This window comes from Gigantopelta aegis, chromosome 8 (assembly GCF_016097555.1).
Source record: "Gigantopelta aegis isolate Gae_Host chromosome 8, Gae_host_genome, whole genome shotgun sequence".
NCBI lineage: Eukaryota > Metazoa > Mollusca > Gastropoda > Neomphalida > Peltospiridae > Gigantopelta > Gigantopelta aegis.
In genome coordinates, this window is record NC_054706.1 from 19,339,414 (window position 1) to 19,356,493 (window position 17,080).

At 44.8% G+C, this 17,080-nt stretch overlaps 3 protein-coding genes across 3 annotated transcripts; 2 read left to right on the forward strand and 1 right to left on the reverse strand.

Moving 5' to 3' along the window:
* The first annotated feature begins 2,965 nt into the window (after window positions 1-2,965).
* On the forward strand, window positions 2,966-3,475 carry LOC121379527. The gene has a single exon (XM_041508172.1). The coding sequence runs from the start codon at window positions 2,966-2,968 to the stop codon at window positions 3,473-3,475; it is 510 nt and encodes a 169-aa protein (XP_041364106.1).
* Window positions 3,476-5,040: 1,565 nt separating this feature from the next.
* On the forward strand, window positions 5,041-6,342 carry LOC121379528 (uncharacterized protein F54H12.2-like). Its single transcript, XM_041508173.1, has one exon. The coding sequence runs from the start codon at window positions 5,041-5,043 to the stop codon at window positions 6,340-6,342; it is 1,302 nt and encodes a 433-aa protein (XP_041364107.1).
* Window positions 6,343-10,359: 4,017 nt separating this feature from the next.
* LOC121379529 lies at window positions 10,360-15,054 on the reverse strand. The gene has a single exon (XM_041508174.1). The coding sequence runs from the start codon at window positions 15,052-15,054 to the stop codon at window positions 10,360-10,362; it is 4,695 nt and encodes a 1,564-aa protein (XP_041364108.1).
* Between the last annotated feature and the right edge of the window lie 2,026 nt (window positions 15,055-17,080).

Here is a 17,080-nt window from a genome sequence, read left to right on the forward strand (position 1 = left end):
TGGCCGCAGTGGTGGCATTTAGAGGGTTTTATTTCATACTCTTGAAGTTTATGCCGGCGACCTAGGATATAAATCCATTTATTGGTGGTAGCATCTGCTGTGATTAATAGATAGCCGTTGGTCCAAATGGTAATTTCATCTATTTTAAGTTGGGGGTTTCCATCCTGGAGTGCGGTTTTGGTCGTTTCTTGGGGGGGGGGGGGGGGGGGGGAGTGGGTGGAGTTTAACCAACCATTTGTTGGTGGGTTTGGTTGGTTGGCTGCTCGTTGGGTTGGCTTGGGTCGTGGGTGGTGGGTTATGGGGTGATGTCAAGGTAGGGGTGGGTGCAACGGGGGTTTGGGTAGGGTTTAGGTTTTGGGTTGGGGTGGAAACTAGGGGTGGCAGGGTATCGGTGAAGGTGGGATCTTGAGTTGAGCTGGCGGCAGGGGTGGGGGTCGGTGGGGTGGTGGTGATAGTTGGGCTGGTGTGGGTTGTTGGGTAGGGGTGGGTGTTGGGGTGAGGGAGGGTGGGGGAATGGCGTGTGAGAAGGAGATTGAGAGATGGGGGGGGGGATAGTTTTGGAAGAAGTGGTAATCGCTTTGGTAAAGGTTTTGCTGGCTGCCCTTTTTCCTTGTTTGGTGATCTTATCTCTAGTTTGGGTGATTATTATCGTTTTGTTTTTTAAGAAGTTTATGCTTTTCGCCGGGGTTCGTTTTGCTTTCTTTTCGTTTGTGGCTTTAGTTGGTGGGTATCGCTGGTATGCTCTATTGGTTTGGTTTAGTCTTGTTTGGGGCCACTTTGGCGAGTGTGGCGGACGCGGTTGCTTCGATGGGGTCCGCTCTCGTTGTTGGATTTACCGTTTGTTTAGTTGTGAAATCTAATTTTTTGTGACAAGTTTTGGGCATGTTTCCTATTTCTAGGGATTTTTGGATCAGCATGTGGCGATTTTTGCTATCCGCGCTAGTTTGGCTGGTCACGAAGTTGAATGTTACCATTTCACGTTCGGCTATTTCCTTGTCTACCGTTTTTAGTTCGATGTTGTCCATACTTTCGGTTTGTGGGTTCATTTTTAGCAGGATTAATGGGCCCAGTGCTTCTAGCGTGGTTTCTTCCCCTTTAATATAGGTCGTTCTATTGGTTAGTTGGGTGTGGTAGAAGGCTTTGAGGGGGTTCGTTGTTGTTTTGCTGAGGAAGTTTTGCCAGTATACATACTGGTATGGACGGGGGTTTGCTCCATTGATGGTGACTTGCCTTAGTCCTTTTATGCTACTGTTTTTGTTTGCTACTCTCGCTTTTTTGTGGCTAGGACATCAAATTTATTTTTAATGGTTATTTCAGGATGGATATCATGGATATCCATCTCATCGTCTGGTTCGCTGTCCGAAAACAGGCTAGCCTCTTGGCTCAGATTGAGGGATCCGGGCCGCTTTACTGCGCTCCTAGGAGTCGCGGGGGTGGAGCGGCAGGTGGATTTTTGGGCTAGGTCAAGCGCCAGCTCCTTTGGTTTAAGGTGGGGGTTGAGGCTGACGAATTCCGTATTCGGGTTTGCCTCTTTATCGATTTCGCATTTTCTGCTTTTCCTGGTGGTGGTGGGCTTACTGGGTTTGGGAGGTGGGGTAGGGGATTTTGGGGAGGGGGTTGGCTCTTTATCGTCCTGGGTTAGTACATGAATTTCTTCTTCGGTTATGCTGGGCGTGGTTTCACTGCTTTGTTTTTTGTCAACCATTTTGATTTTTTTTGGTTTAGCGGGGTTAGCTTCTTTTTTTTTTAAACTATTTCCTTTGGGCGAGTTTATGGCTTTGTTGGGTAATCTAGGTGTTTTTCTGAGTGGTTTTTCGACGTAGTATTAATATTGTACAGCTAGGGATAATAAAAATTAGGTTAGTTGGTGAATCTGGTAGTTAATGTAGCGATTTAAGTAATTGATGATGATGATGATGATGATAACTAGTTTAACGTGCCCATATACCACTAGGGTTTCGAACACGCCCATCCCGCGTCCGACCTCCGATAAGATCGGTGGCCTGACTCGGGATGGAGGGGGGGGGGGGGGTGAAAATGGGCAGAATTTTGAAAATAGCAATTAGTAAAAAAGTTAATAAATTAAAGAAAAAAAAAAAAAAGGTTACAAGCCAAAAATAAAAAAGAATTGACTGCTCGGCCGAATATTTATATAATTTGGAGCATTTTAGAAGGACAGTCCAAAATTAAATCAGAGAAAGAAGAGAGGATCGGACTATTTAATAATATTACTAAAAAGAAGTAATTTCGACATAAAATTTTGAACGCAGATCTAAACGTTTAAAGTCCGATCGATATGTCCACGCGAGTGGCCTCGTTAAGGCCGTTTGGGTGTACAGCTTAAAGGGACGAGATGGGTTGCATCCCGTCAAGAAAACCCCGAGATTGACAGTCGATAGACGTTGAATGTGTAGTGCTGTGCTGAAATACAGATCTTGAGAAGCCGGATCTGTCAGAACGAGTAGAGTATCAGACTAGGGTATAGTCCAGTCGTCATGGGTTGGTATAGTGGTGCGGACGGGCCCGACTCCGGAGGATACGAGATGGTATCACTATAAAACAATGTAAAGTCTAGAAAAAGAGTAGTAGGGGCCGACCCCGCTTCCTATTTCTTCTTAGATTGTTGTTGATACTTTTAACGTGCATATATGCCACGAAAGCTTCACGCACGCCTGTCATGGGCTTAGTCTCTGGCCTTTGCCAGTGACTGAGTCTAGGACAAGAGTGGGGGGGATGAGTTTGAAGTGGACAGAATTTTGAATAAGTATTTAGTTACGTCCAGCGACTGCGCGGACCGACTAGTAGACACCGAAAATGGGCCGTGTTCTGACTGGCTGAATTTCGATTCCTTCGGGTCTAACTAGGAAAACCTATAACTACAGAGAATACCTGCACCTAACATCATGTCCGGACTAGAAATTTAAACCCAAAAATAAGTTTGACTGCTCGGTTTACTTACAAGTACATGGATGTTCTAGAGAAAGTCGTCTATAGCTATAACCACACCAAGCATCGAATGTTAGGTCAAACACCAGCCAGTGTCAACCAAACGAACGAAGAAGAGGTCCGTCTGTCTCAGTACCTGATCAAACCTAAAAAGGCAATCCACAAAAAGAAGTTTACATTTAACATAGGTGATAAAGTACGAGTCAGTCATCTTCGGGGCACCTTTGATCGGGAATACCAAGAGAAATGGTCTGGCGAAATATTTACCATTGAGAAAAGGTACTGGTCTCAAGGTAAAGACTTGTACAAATTAAAGGACTGGGGTGGTGACGCCATCGAAGGGACATTCTATGCAGCTGAACTTCAGAAGGTAAATGAGAATCCTGATCAACTGTACCGTATCCAAGACATTGTGAAAAGGAGAACACGGAACAAACAGAAAGAAGTGTTGGTGAAATGGCTTCACTGGCCTAAGAAGTACAATTCGTGGATTCCAGAAGCAGACGTTGTTCGATATCAGACAGTATAAAAGACCTCAGTACATGTTTGACTTTTCATTATCATGGAAGAAATTGTAGAGACACAACCTCTGTCAAGAAGTCATTCGGGTGATACCTGGACATTTTTTGGTAAACGTGTGGCCAAATCGGAAACGGTATTTTTCTCTCAAATCATCATCATATACGTGGTGGTGATTACGTGTATCATCAACTTATCTCTCGATCGAGGTAATTCTAACTTGTGGACAGCACTACTCAGCAGTAGCTTGGGTTATTTGCTGCCAAATCCCAAGATCAAAACGAATAAGCACCATGGATAAGTACATTACCATTCGAAGTACAGACAGTACGTCTTACTTTCCCGACAACACACACTGGTCTTTTAGAGTCAATCTGTATGACCGACTACATCTCGGAAAAAAGTGGGTGGTAGCAGCCACCGAAATCACCATTCAGAACTGGGACGTCTCGAGAAAATCAGACTGTCGTGACATTTACGTGTGTTCCAACATCTGCCACAGCTCACACGTTGGAGAAAGAAAGGAAGCCCTTGCTGAGACGCATCTGTTTGACAGGGAATAAAAAGGAAAAATCTTTTGTGTTTCCAAACTACCATTACGTACCCCTGAGACTGGAAGATGTGCAGATCGTGGACATCTATATACAGGACGCAGATGGCAATCCAGCTTCATTTATTACAGGACCAGTGACGGTGACACTGCACGTGAAACCACAGCCTTTTTGGTTTTAAGACATGGACCAATACGTGTTGAAACATTACAATTATTTAAAAATAATGATGAACATTCACGATTATCAGATGACTCTGGGATTACTGAATGATATGAATACAGAACAAATGTTGGCCTTGGTGGCAATCGTTCAAGGGTTGCTGGACGGACGTATTAACGTCACAGCAGGACAGAAACGTCGATTTTTACAGTCTAACAACGAGTATCTGAACATGTTGAAAATGCTGGTATCACCTGCCGTGATGAATAGAACTAGAAAACGTATATTGAAACAAAACACCCCTTTGTTAGCCTTCATTTTGAACAACAGTCACTTGGATCAGATGAAAGCAAAAACCGTATGGTCAGTGGTCACGGACCGCTGGAGATATGCAGGATCTCTATAAATAGGATGTCTGTCAAAAACCATCATCATTTCATATAGAACCTACAGAGGAGCAACATGTCAGACCAATACAAGCTATATGTTCCAAACGTGGACAAGTGGACCCGTTTCTACAAGCTGCAGGCACAAGGCAAACTTCAGCCTCACTTCGAAATTCAACGTGGTGGAAAGAGTCAGATCATGTACAGTGTGGATCGATGCCTAGAACTCTACGACCCCACGTGGAAAAAAGAAAAAGAAGAACAGAACAAACCCCCGGCACCCAGTGTTGTCATGGTCTCCCCAACGCAGCAAGTAGTAGAACAAGCTAAGGCCGAACAGAAACGTCTTCTGAAAAGTATAAAAGGGAAAGCAACACCACGACCAGTCAGTTCACCAAGAAAGCGCAAAGGAGACACAACGAGCAGAAGCAATCAGAAAAAGCAGAAGACAGATCGCTTTAGTAAAAAGAAGTAAGATGGCTTCCTATATGAATAAAGCTGAAGTAGAGGCCCATGCCGAAGAATTATCTATTTTTGAACTTCCACGTACATTCACTTCGGTGGAAAAAATCTATTATGAGGACACGAGACCCACATCTCAGATCACCACGGAAAACAGTCCTGTGGAGTTTAACGTTTATGGACAAGGCATCGATTACATCGACCTGAAACGTACCAAACTACATGTGAAAGCCAAAATTACCAAAGCCGATGGCAGCATTTTGACAAAAGATGAAAAGGTGGGACCCGTCAATCTATGGCTCCAGAGTTTGTGGTCTCAAGTGGATCTGACACTCAATGGAAAACTCATCACCACCTCGACCAATCTGTATCCATACAAGAGCTATCTTAAAGTGTTGTTGAATGGCACGTCCACAGCTAAGGAATCGTCTCTGCAATCCCAACTGTACTACAAAGACACGTCTGATGATATAGACAGTTCAGACCCGATAACGGGCATCAATTCGGGACTTATTAACAGAGGTGCTTTATGTGAAACCAGTCACACCGTGGATATGGAAGGACCGCTGTATGAAGACTTTTTCGACATCAAACGTTATCTCATCAATGGCGTCAATCTACAGATCAAACTGTTTCGGACCAGGCCTTCCTTCAGTTTGTTGGCAGGAGAAGATAATCCTGATTACAAAGTCAAGATCGAAGACGTATACCTCAGAATCTGCAAAGTGCGACCCAATACGGCCATCATCACGGCCCATGCCAAAACACTGCAGGACACTGAAGCCAAATATCCTTTCACAAGGAGCGACATCAAAGTGGCCTCTATACCCAAGGGACAACTGAGTTTCACCTGGGATCACCTGTTTCAAAATAAATGTCCCAACAAAGTTGTGGTGGCACTGGTCTCTGCCGAAGCAGTGAATGGCAGTTACACCAAAAATCCATTCAATTTTGCCATGTACGATCTGGACACGATTGCCTTGTATGTGAATGGTGAATCCTTACCGGCTCAACCTCTGCACGTAGGCAATAATCAGTACATCTCGGCCTACAACAGTCTGTTTGAAGGAAGAGAATCCATAGGACTGGACGTGTCTAGAGAGGATTTCTCAAGTGGATATGCTCTCTATCAATTCACCTTGGAACCTTACCACTTGAAGGACGGATACCTGGATCTTATAAAAAGGGGTAATCTTAGACTGGACTTACAGTTTAAAAAAGCCTTGCCAGAAACGGTCAACTGTTTGATCTACTCGGAAGACAACCTTCTGCTTCAAATCGACGGAGCCAGGAACGTCTTGTATGCAGAACCATGAACACTTTACAGTTGGAATGTGCTCTGAACGCCGATCCGGTCACGAGACATGTCAGAGTGTATGCTGCAGATGAACTTCCACGGCACCGACTGACTCGTTTTCCACGAGGATTCATCGTCAATACAGAACCCTCGACCATGAAAGGACAACACTGGGTGGCCATATGGTTAGACAGTGCTAACCATGGAGAATTCTTTGACAGTTTTGGAAAGCCTCCAGCATATTACCAGAGACAATTTCGAGCCTTTCTGCAAAGAAACAGTACATGCACCCATTACAATGACAGGGTGCTTCAAGACGCCAACAGCAACTCGTGTGGACTTTTTGCTTTGTTTTACGTTGCTATGAAATCGACGGGATCGTCGCTCAGAGACATTCAAAATTATTTTTGTTCAGATATTATAGTCAACGAAGCTATCGTGTATCAGTTTGCCTTAACATATTTTAATCATTGTACATTATAGTGTTTGCCCTTAAGGCCTCTCGGTGTAACCCAATGTGTGTCCATTGCATGTGTAGTTGTCTCTAGAGAGACCAGAGATTGTAATTAGAAATAAATGAAAAACAACCCAAAATTTCGCTAGCCCACACAAGTCCCGCTCGAATCGATGGACGGTTGGGAGGTATGGCACTGTGTTCTGTTTTTACTACAAACACATAACAACATAATACATTTTTCAAATCATTTATTTGCTCCCGTTTCAAATCAGTAGATATAAAGGTTAAGGAGCAGACCTTTATTCCACTTTACAATGATTTCCATTTAAATGTTTTCTTTCTCCTAATTTTCTTGAGCTTTCGTTGTGGTATTCCTGGTGGCCGCTTCTGTATGCTTGCTTCCATCTTTATTGATTTCTCTGGGGTCAGCATCTTCTTTGGGTCCATTGTCTTCACAACAGCCACGGGTTTGTACACTGTAGGAGGTGTTTGCCCTTTTCCATCTTGACCCTCTTGTGGGACATCCATCACTTGTCCTTTTAATAGTCGTATATATTTTTCTTCAGGCACCAGAATGTTTTTGGCCACGTGTTGCATCATGCAGTTTTTAACAAGGGTGCTATACTCTGTAGCACGAGCACGATGATACCAGCTCTTAACACTTGTTTCTTCTTCTTGATAGAAACGGTCTTGTCACCCAACACACGTAATACGTTTTTGTGTTTCTTCAACTTTTCAAACGCCTGTTTAGAGAGTGGAACGTCACTATGCAATATGTTGGCAATGATGAATGTCAGGGTTTTCAACTGATCCTTGGTTATATGTTTCAACAGCAGACTTTTCTGTTTTGTCGATTTGCCAGACAGCAAGAACTGTAAGAACATCAGGTTCTCCTTGATGACTTGAGACATTTTGACGTGGCTTTGAAAGTGCAGTGCTATTTATACTCTCGGGACGTAGACGATGGAGTCTTCATTGGGAAATATCCGAGTTCTCAGTCTCAGCTTATCATCACCATGGGGCGACATGTCCACCACCAAATAATTAAAAGGGGTCTTCATGGCATCCCTGTATGCTTCTACCAAAACACCAGCACGGCCAGGAAACAACTGACGGCCCAGCGTCATGATCTGTGATGTATCTCTCACATTTTTAAAGAGGACAAGATACCAGGTGTTGAGAGCAATGGTTCTGGCAGACTTTCCCTGTCCATAGAGGTTTTGGGTAATGAATACGACACTCAGTCTTCTGTGATGACATCCTTGTGTAAACAGTAGCTCTATGTCTTTGTGCTCTAGTACGTGATTCATCAAGTCATCCAAAATGATAAGTCCATGTTGTCCGTCGGCAAATTCTTCTATTTCTGTCTGCGTGGGTAACCCCGAATGAAACATTAGGTTAGCTACAGTCTTTTCCATTTCGTCGTAAAGTGTCTGGTACACGCCATAGCAATACATGATTTTCTTTGGAGGGTCTTTGACGTACATGCCATTCAGGTTCTTCAGAAGTCTGTATACCCACTGAGTCTTTCCAGCACCCGTTGGGCCTGATACACACATACTCGAGCAAGGTTCAAATGGTGTCAAACTCTGTGTTTCCCACCAAGGACGTGTGGGATCCACCACTGCTTCGGGACTCCACGAAATGGCACTCTTGGGTAACGTGGGTTTCACTGCTTCGAATGTCTCTTTTGTCAACCATGATACTCTGTTTTCCAAAAATTGTGTACTTGAGACAGATGGTTAGGAAGTCTCAACAAATTCTTGGCCTGACATCCAGGAACGGGACAATCTTTTCTGACACGACCCATAGCGACAAATGTATCTATTAAACTAAACTACTTTGCAAATCACAACTATTTTTATAGAGTGGCCCTGACGTGGCCCTGACGTGGCCCTGAGTGGCCCTGTGTGGCCCTGAGTGGCCCTGTGGCCCTGACGTGGCCCTGTGTGTGGCCCTGACGTGGCCCTGATGTGGCCCTGGTGTGGCCCTGTGTGGCCCTGCCCTGTGTGCCCCTGTGGCCCTGTGTGGCCCTGTGTGGCCCTGTGTGGCCCTGATGTGGCCCTGTGTGGCCCTGATGTGGCCCTGTGTGGCCCTGTGTGGCCCTGATGTGGCCCTGACGTGGCCCTGTGTGGCCCTGATGTGGCCCTGAGTGGCCCTGTGTGGCCCTGAGTGGCCCTGTGTGGCCCTGATGTGCCCTGGTGGCCCTGTGTGGCCCTGTGTGGCCCTGTGGCCCTGATGTGGCCCCGTGGTGCCCTGCCCTGTGTGGTGTGGCCCTGCCCTGGTGGCCCTGTGTGGCCCTGATGTGGTGCCCTGTGGCCCTGACGTGGCCCTGTGTGGCCCTGTGTGGCCCCCTGTGGTGGCCCTGTGGCCCTGTGTGGCCCTGTGTGGCCCTGTGTGGCCCTGTGGCCCTGTGGCCCTGTGTGGCCCTGTGTGGCCCTGTGTGCCCTGTGTGGCCCTGTGGCCCTGTGTGGCCCTGTGTGGCCCTGGCCCTGTGGCCCTGTGTGGCCCTGTGGCCCTGGTGTGGCCCTGTGTGGCCCTGTGTGGCCCTGTGTGGCCCTGACGTGGCCCTATGTGGCCCTGACGTGGCCCTGAGTGGCCCTGTGTGGCCCTGAGTGGCCCTGTGTGGCCCTGTGTGGCCCTGCCCTGACGTGGCCCTGTGGCCCTGGCCCTGTGGCCCTGCCCTGTGGCCCTGTGTGGCCCTGATGTGGCCCTGTGTGGCCCTGGTGTGGCCCTGACGTGGCCCTGACGTGGCCCTGAGTGGCCCTGAGTGGCCCTGTGTGGCCCTGTGTGGCCCTGTGTGGCCCTGACGTGGCCCTGAGTGGCCCTGACGTGGCCCTCTAACATCTAAATGTATCCTATGATATTTCTCTCCTGTTTGCCAGAGATATAAAAGTCCCTGTTGCCCCTTGTTTACCACGTGGAGGTCGGAGAGATTCAAACAAGATATACCAAATTTGATGTTTTTATGGAGAATGTAGTGGAGGGAATATACCAAGTTTGATGTTTCATACCGAGTTTGATTTTGAGGAACAAGTTTGATGAACTATACCTGTGATTGTAAATTTTTTTTAATCCAAAACATTAATTTGCAGCTTCCCCCTTAAACACAACTTGTTTGTGTCCAAGAGGTGAGTGGAGAGTGGGATAATGCATGGAGAATTTAGATTACTTCTACACAAATTTTGAATTGCTGGCCTAAAATAACGGAGTATTGACTCCATAAATCACAAATGTATCGGACTATTTAAAAAAAATACAAAAGTGAATTTGAACTGCACTCAAACAAAGTCCGATAAAAAAAAAAGTTACCGTGTGGAGACTAATACCAAGTTTGATTTTGGGAGATAAATACCAAGTTTGATGTTACATAATTTGAAATGGAGGAAAAATACCAAGTTTGATGTTTCATACCGAATTTGATGATTCATACAGAACCTTAATAGCCATAAGGAAGAGTGTCCAAATTGTCTTGAATGACACGCTTGGTGTACACTATCTTGTACCTTTTCTCTTCCACTTTGTTGTAAATTTTTCTCTTCCTTTTTTCTCTTGAAATTTTGGATGGGTTCGTCACGGTCAGGGTAGCATCTCTGGTGGGTGACAAACTATCTCGCGGATAGCTTCAAAGTTGATGAGCTGTGCATTGGCATAGTTTAAGGAAAAACCTCGCACCTTGCACACTTCTGAGCCTTTATTGGTTCTGTAGCCATAATTTTTGGGACCTCCACTGACAAATTCGGTGATGAACTGACCATCCAATTCGTCAGTCAATTCACCAAGATAATCTCCCAGAGGGGGCTGATAGTCTCCAGGCCTTGCCACGAAAATGACCGAGTCCGTGTCGTAGTACAACACATTTTCGTCCAGCTGTTCCAACACACTGTATAACTTCAATCTCGCCCAGGAAGTGGTAAAGGTCGCCAGAAAAACGTTGGTTTTTAAATCTTCTGGGATGAAGGTGGATTTGTGTTGGTATTCGAGCTGCAAAATGGTTTCTGTCAACACGTGGAAATCGATAACTTCTTTGGTGGGATCTGCCAACATCTGGAAGAAAACGTCTGCATTGCTTTCGTGGATGAAGGCAGACTGTTTCATGTTCAGACGTTGACCATACTTCCCCCAGAAACTGTTCAGACACAGCTTGGCCAGTGAACGAAGTCCCGGATTCTTTGTGATTTTATCTTTATCCAGCTGTACGCCCTCTTTGTCTCTGTATTGCCTGATGTATTGGTCTTTATCTTCATCTGTCAAACACCATTCGGGCCATCCACTGGCTTCTTGTTTTAGCTTGAGAAAGGTGTTGATGTACTCGGCAAAGAGACCACCGTCACGTGTCGTTGGATTGTACTGGGTTGTTTCAGGCCAGTGGTAGACCTCGTACACTGTGATGACTTGGTACCCCTTTTCCATGGCTTTAAGAATTTCTGGTATGCACCAGGTTCCAGTGATGTTCCTCTCTTCATCCGAATGATGGCATGGTGTTTGTAGTTCCTGATCCGAACAGGTTCTGCACAAAGGAAATTTGAGTTTTCCATTGGAACGGTAAGGCAGAACAGGATGGTAGAGTTTTCTAGGAGGGGCAACTTTCACCTTGGCGATTCCAAAGTATTGATCCAGTGGCTTGAAATCCTTGTGTATGATTTCAGGATGTCCTACGGGATACTGGCAATATTTGTTGACCCACGGATACAGAGATGTGAAATCCACGTACTTGACTTCTTCCCCTTCTTTGACTTTATAGTGTAACGTGCTGGCATTCGTTCTTCCTCCAAAGAATGAATCTCTGGGATTTAACCGGTCTTGAAGATCCAAAGAGTTCACAAACTGCTTCAGCTCTGGGTTGGATTTCTGAAGATGGTTAAACTCGTGTTCCCAGATTTCGATGACTTTGTATCCTTTCAGTTTCAGTTCTTCTCTCTTTCTACAGGTTAGGGCATACAGTTCTTCAATGGATTGACTGGTTCTAGGATGGATGGTGTTAGAACGCTCGTGTGGGAAACAGTGTCGACAGCCGTGCCACAAGCAGCCATGGAACTCAAAGGCCGTGTTCGTCTTAGCACAGAAACCATCCAGTCGGTAATGAGTTCCTGGTACCTGATGTTCCCCTCCATTGAGTGCATGCTGGATCTGGTACTTGTTCTGATTTCGGTGTTGAACCCATTCCAACCACTGGATGGACACTCTGCTGAACTGATCTTTTTGGATGTACCCCTCACTTGGCACTTGAGCTATAGGACTGGGTACAGTTTCAGACTCGACGATGGTCATCCCACGATCTCTCAACTCTTCTTCCGTCAGCCATAAATCAGGTTTCACCTTGATGGATCCATCCTCATTGACCGTCATCCAGTCTGTGATTTCCTGGGTGTCTGTAAGTTTGACATGCTGATGTTTCTTGAGAAATTTGCTCTGAAAGATGCCCATACATACCGAGGCAATGGTGATGTACTGGGCAAACGGATCGATGCCATTGATGTAGGTGACCGCTTTGGTATCGAGGTCGATCTGTTTTTCACCAGTGGCTTCCAGCATCAGAGCTTGAAATTTTAAGCAGGCTTCTCTGAGAACAGCGACGTCAGAGACACAGTATTCCCTCATCTCTTTCTGAAAGTCGAACATTCCCTGTTGTTCAGTATGCCACTTAAGAAATGTTGATCTCTCCTTGGATCCCATGTAATTGACACCATACATGTTAGGTTCTGGAAACGGTCCACGATAATTCTGGTTTCCTAGGGTGTTAAAATAATGGGGAAAGTATCCCTTCTTCAGTTCCGTCAAACCAAATGCCTTGGGGAAAGCAGCCAGCTTCATGGGGAGAAAATTCAAGCTGTCAATAATCCTGATGTTAAGTCCTCTCTCCACTTGCAGGTACATGATTTTTGATCCATTGTAAATGATTTTTTGTGGATACATCGACTGGTCAATCATGTATTCCAGAAGAAAGTAGGCATCGTAGGCCTTGTTATTATGGGCGATAGCCGTGACATCTTTGTGGTCGTCTTGGAACAGCCACTGGCAAAACCGAATGTGGGCTCCGTCGCCTTGAAAGATGACTTGACGAAATCCACAGGTCTGCTCACATGGTTCCTTCAGGTAATTCTTCTTCTTGTCTCGTTTGTTACAGCATGGACACCTTGACCCGCATGCATGACATTTGGATGTTTCTGTGACTGGTTCGTGTTTGCACACTTCACAGGCCGTCTGTGCCACCAGGTAGTTTGGCACGTGTTGTTGTTTGCCACACCACGATTGCTGGCAATGTTGACACCGAGACTGATGACTGCAGTTGTCTCCTGCACAGGTTAGGCAGACTCCACTAGGCAGGTAACCTTCCTGGCATTGAAGTAATTCATCCTGGCGGCATTCGAAGTCGTAAAAAATGAATTTTGTGTGGACCTCGATGTGTTCTTTGGGAGGCTGGTAGCAAAGATGACCTTGGTCCACATAGTTGTTACAGCAAGGACATTTCCATTCCCCGCAGGTGTGGAGTTTAGGATCCCTCTCGCTTCTGTCGAGCATCTTTTTGCAGATGGTACATTTCCAAAAACTCTCACACTTGGAGGGGATGGTGCGTCCTTTGTTGTCTTGCTTTTGTTGTTTGTGACGTTGAAAGCATTCCGGCGATCGACAGGTCACGTGACAGTGACGACACGACATCTGGACTTCGGTTTCGGGACAGTTCTGGCTATGACACACGATGCAGGTCAAAGAACAGGAATGATGTGTCTTGTCGTTGTATGGTTTCAAACAATGTTGACAAAAGTAGGACGCCGAAAAAAATCCAGTGATCTTCACAATGGCGTGAAAATGGGGTGTTGGCTGCTCCACAAAATATAGAAAGAGTCTGGGTGCCTGTGACATCTGGTCACCCACTCTCAGGAATTTGTTACCCAGTTCGGCACTGATCACGAGGATTTGGCATCCCAAGACTTGTTCAAAGGCAGGAATGTCATTCAAACTGCATGGACGATCGGTGGGTACTCCTGCCAGTGCACACAGTTTCAGAGCCAACGTCTTTTGCTCTCGGCGAGTTTTGGTTCTCAGTTTATTATAAAATGATTGAGGGCATTTCTTGTGATGCATCATCAAATCGATGAGCGGTGTCTTGGGGTAAGGACCACCCACGAGCTCTTGCCAATCTTTGCTCGAGATGCAGTTCAGTTTGGCCCAGGCAACACCGATGGCACGGGACATGCACAAATCGTCGTCATTCACGATTTCCACCAATGACTGCTTTATGTGCACCGAGTTGTTTGGGCCTGTCAGAACAGTTAGGTTGGTGGCTGATCTTCCGCCTCTCGGGATTTGTATGGTACCGACTTGAATGCTGAAAGATGTGTCCAGTGGTAAATCTTCGTTGCTCTGGAGTACTTTCTCGATGTGTCCCAAGATGACGTCAGCATTCAGTTCGGATAGCGGTTGTAGGGGTACGACGATCGGTGAATTCAGGGCATCGTGATGGACGATCACACGTCCAAGGTCGCTGCCTTGTAGATCGATGGTGGCTTCTTTGAGAACGTCTTCAAACATGGCATGCAGATCGTGGTGTAAATCTTTGAGTTTTTTCCCTTTCCACTGCTCGTCAAACTTTATGTCGTAGGTCGTGTCGACTGCCGATGTTTTCTTGTGCGTCCTCGTACCTTTCTTTGTAAACGCGTAGGGAGTAGATGGTGTTTCAGTGGTTACTGGAGCGGTAGCAGCAGCAACAGGACCGATCCCTCCAACTTGATTGATGGTACGCTGGCGTTTCAATGGCGGCTCTGACGATGTAGATGGCAGTGGCGACGATGGTCTCTGTGCACACTGTAGTCTATGCTTCAATAGATCGGGCATTCTTCTGAACGTGGCATTACAAAACGAACATGGTAGACCTTTCCCCTGTTTAACGTCGTCGGCTTCTTCAGAGGTAACCATAGGTTCTTCTTCTGGTTGCCATTCCCCGTCGTCAATACAAATCCTGGCCAGTTCGTCATAGGATGGATTCCAATGTTCGTCACACAGTTTGATCAATTCCTCGTATTCCTCAGGTGTTAAGGGAGACCATAAGTCTTCAACCTCGGGACCCGGAGGAGTCTCCAACGCTTCTTCTGACTGTCCCATCTCCACCACAACGGCTTCTTCTTCAGAGTGTTTAATTTCCTGACATAGTAGCTCTACGAGTTTTAAATTGACGTATTCGTCGTTTTCCATCCCATATTGTTTAGCCCAGGCAAGCAAGTCGTCGCTGCTGGTAAAAGAATCCACCATGGTGTTGATGGCAAAGCGATCCATCTAAAAAATAATACAAGTACCTTCTAGCCGTTGAGCATAACGTTCACGGCATCGATGTCTATAAACACACATCCTCCCCTTTGTCTTATATTATGATTGTGTTATATTCCTATTATGTTACAACGCTATTCGTTGTTTTGGTTGCTGTATACATTTTAACATTTATTTTTAATAAATCTAAAAGTGAATTGTCCTTGGTTGTAAAATATTAATTTGACGTTCCCTTTAAGTACGCCAAAAGACGATACATGTTCTTTAAAAACGTTACGTGTAAGCAGCGACCTGTTTTTCAGTCTATAATCCTGCTCAGCGCGAATGCCTCCGTTCCAGTTATGTGAAATGCTTTACGATGTACACACGCATCATATTACACGATGTTTCATGCTGGTTCAATTTCGCACCAAAAGAGTATTATAACAGTGCCACAGAAACAGCTGGCGGGAGGTTAAAGTTCACACGGCTGCGGATCGACAGAAAAAAAAAACTCAAACATCGTTACGTCGATTCCACAGAATTAGTTTATACATTGAAACACTATAGAGGCGGGTCTATGATTTTAAGAAAATTCCACCTCAATAGTCTTCAGTTTAAACTATATTTAATTTATTATATGGTTTGCATAAATTTCTTCATATTTCTTGACATTCTTTGTTCAGCATTGCAAACTAATGCACACACACAAAATACATCATTTTCCAAATTTTAACATCAAGAGACGGGATTGTTGTTTCGGTAGACTGTGTAACTTATTTATTAAACAATGTAATTCCATACTATTTTTTTCTCTTTTATTTTAGTGATCCCTACTAAGTCCTTTACTAAACAAAATTGCGGTTATGTTTTAGTAAATAAATGTTTTAATAATATTATTACAGTGCACTATAGTTTTACAAGTTCATATTTTATTTATAATGTATCCTCCTCATCGTATTTGCTATCGTGTGAGAGAAAACGCATTGATGGTAAAACATTGGCGCCAAAATGATGGAAAGATTTACTCGTTTGGGAATTTTTGCAGGATGTTGGGAGGTTTCTAGTTCATACAGACAGGGTCTCTGGGTTAGGAGGACAAATCGGGTCAACGGTGGGGGCATAAATTCAAACACATTTTTTGGTTACAACATATCAACATGGACTGCTTCAGCGATAATGCGTGAGCAACTTTACTGTTTTCATTATTTTTTTAAATTTTATTTTTGGCAAAATGTTAGTTAAATCATGTCAAATGTATCATTTTAAAATCAGTAATGTTTGGTTTCAAATTATTTTTATATCAAAAGTTGAGTTTAAAAATCCCATTCACGTTAAAACTAATAAATGTCATCTTTTTTTCAGAATAGACCAGTTTGATTTCGAGCAGTTGCTCGACCAGTGGAGGTAAGATTATTTTATAGCTCACGATATTATCATAGTTGATTTTTAAAAACATTCTACACCATGTTTTATGTTCCACACGTCGATGTTCGGTTATTGATACAATATACACAGCTTTGATCAATGCTTGTATTTTTATGTAATTTTTGTATATTTCCAGTGACGAATTTTATAATAATGTGGCGGCCACCACCACCACCGCAGTAGCAGCCACCAATGTGGCGGCCACCACCACCACCACCACCACCGCCACCACCACCGCAGCAGCCGACCACCACCACCGCCGCCTCCACCACACCAACTGCCGCCGCCACCCTCACTGCCGCAGTCACTACATACCCGGTACTGAGGGATCTTTTAACCCCCCCCAAAAACACTGATATGTAAGTATGTTTACTAAAAAACACACTACCTGACTGTTCTTGTAAAACCGTGCTGTTTTATTTTTGTTGTCTTTCATATAATTAATATCCAGTGGATGATATTTGTCATAGGAACGTCAGAAGTAGTCGGAGTGGGTGAGGGGATGTTCTCTATACCACTACAATGTCTAGACATGATTTTATAAAATGGTATTAAACTGAGTATCGTGCAATTATTACATATATATATTAAGCTTTTCAGGAATATTAACTTTTTTGAGAGCATCACA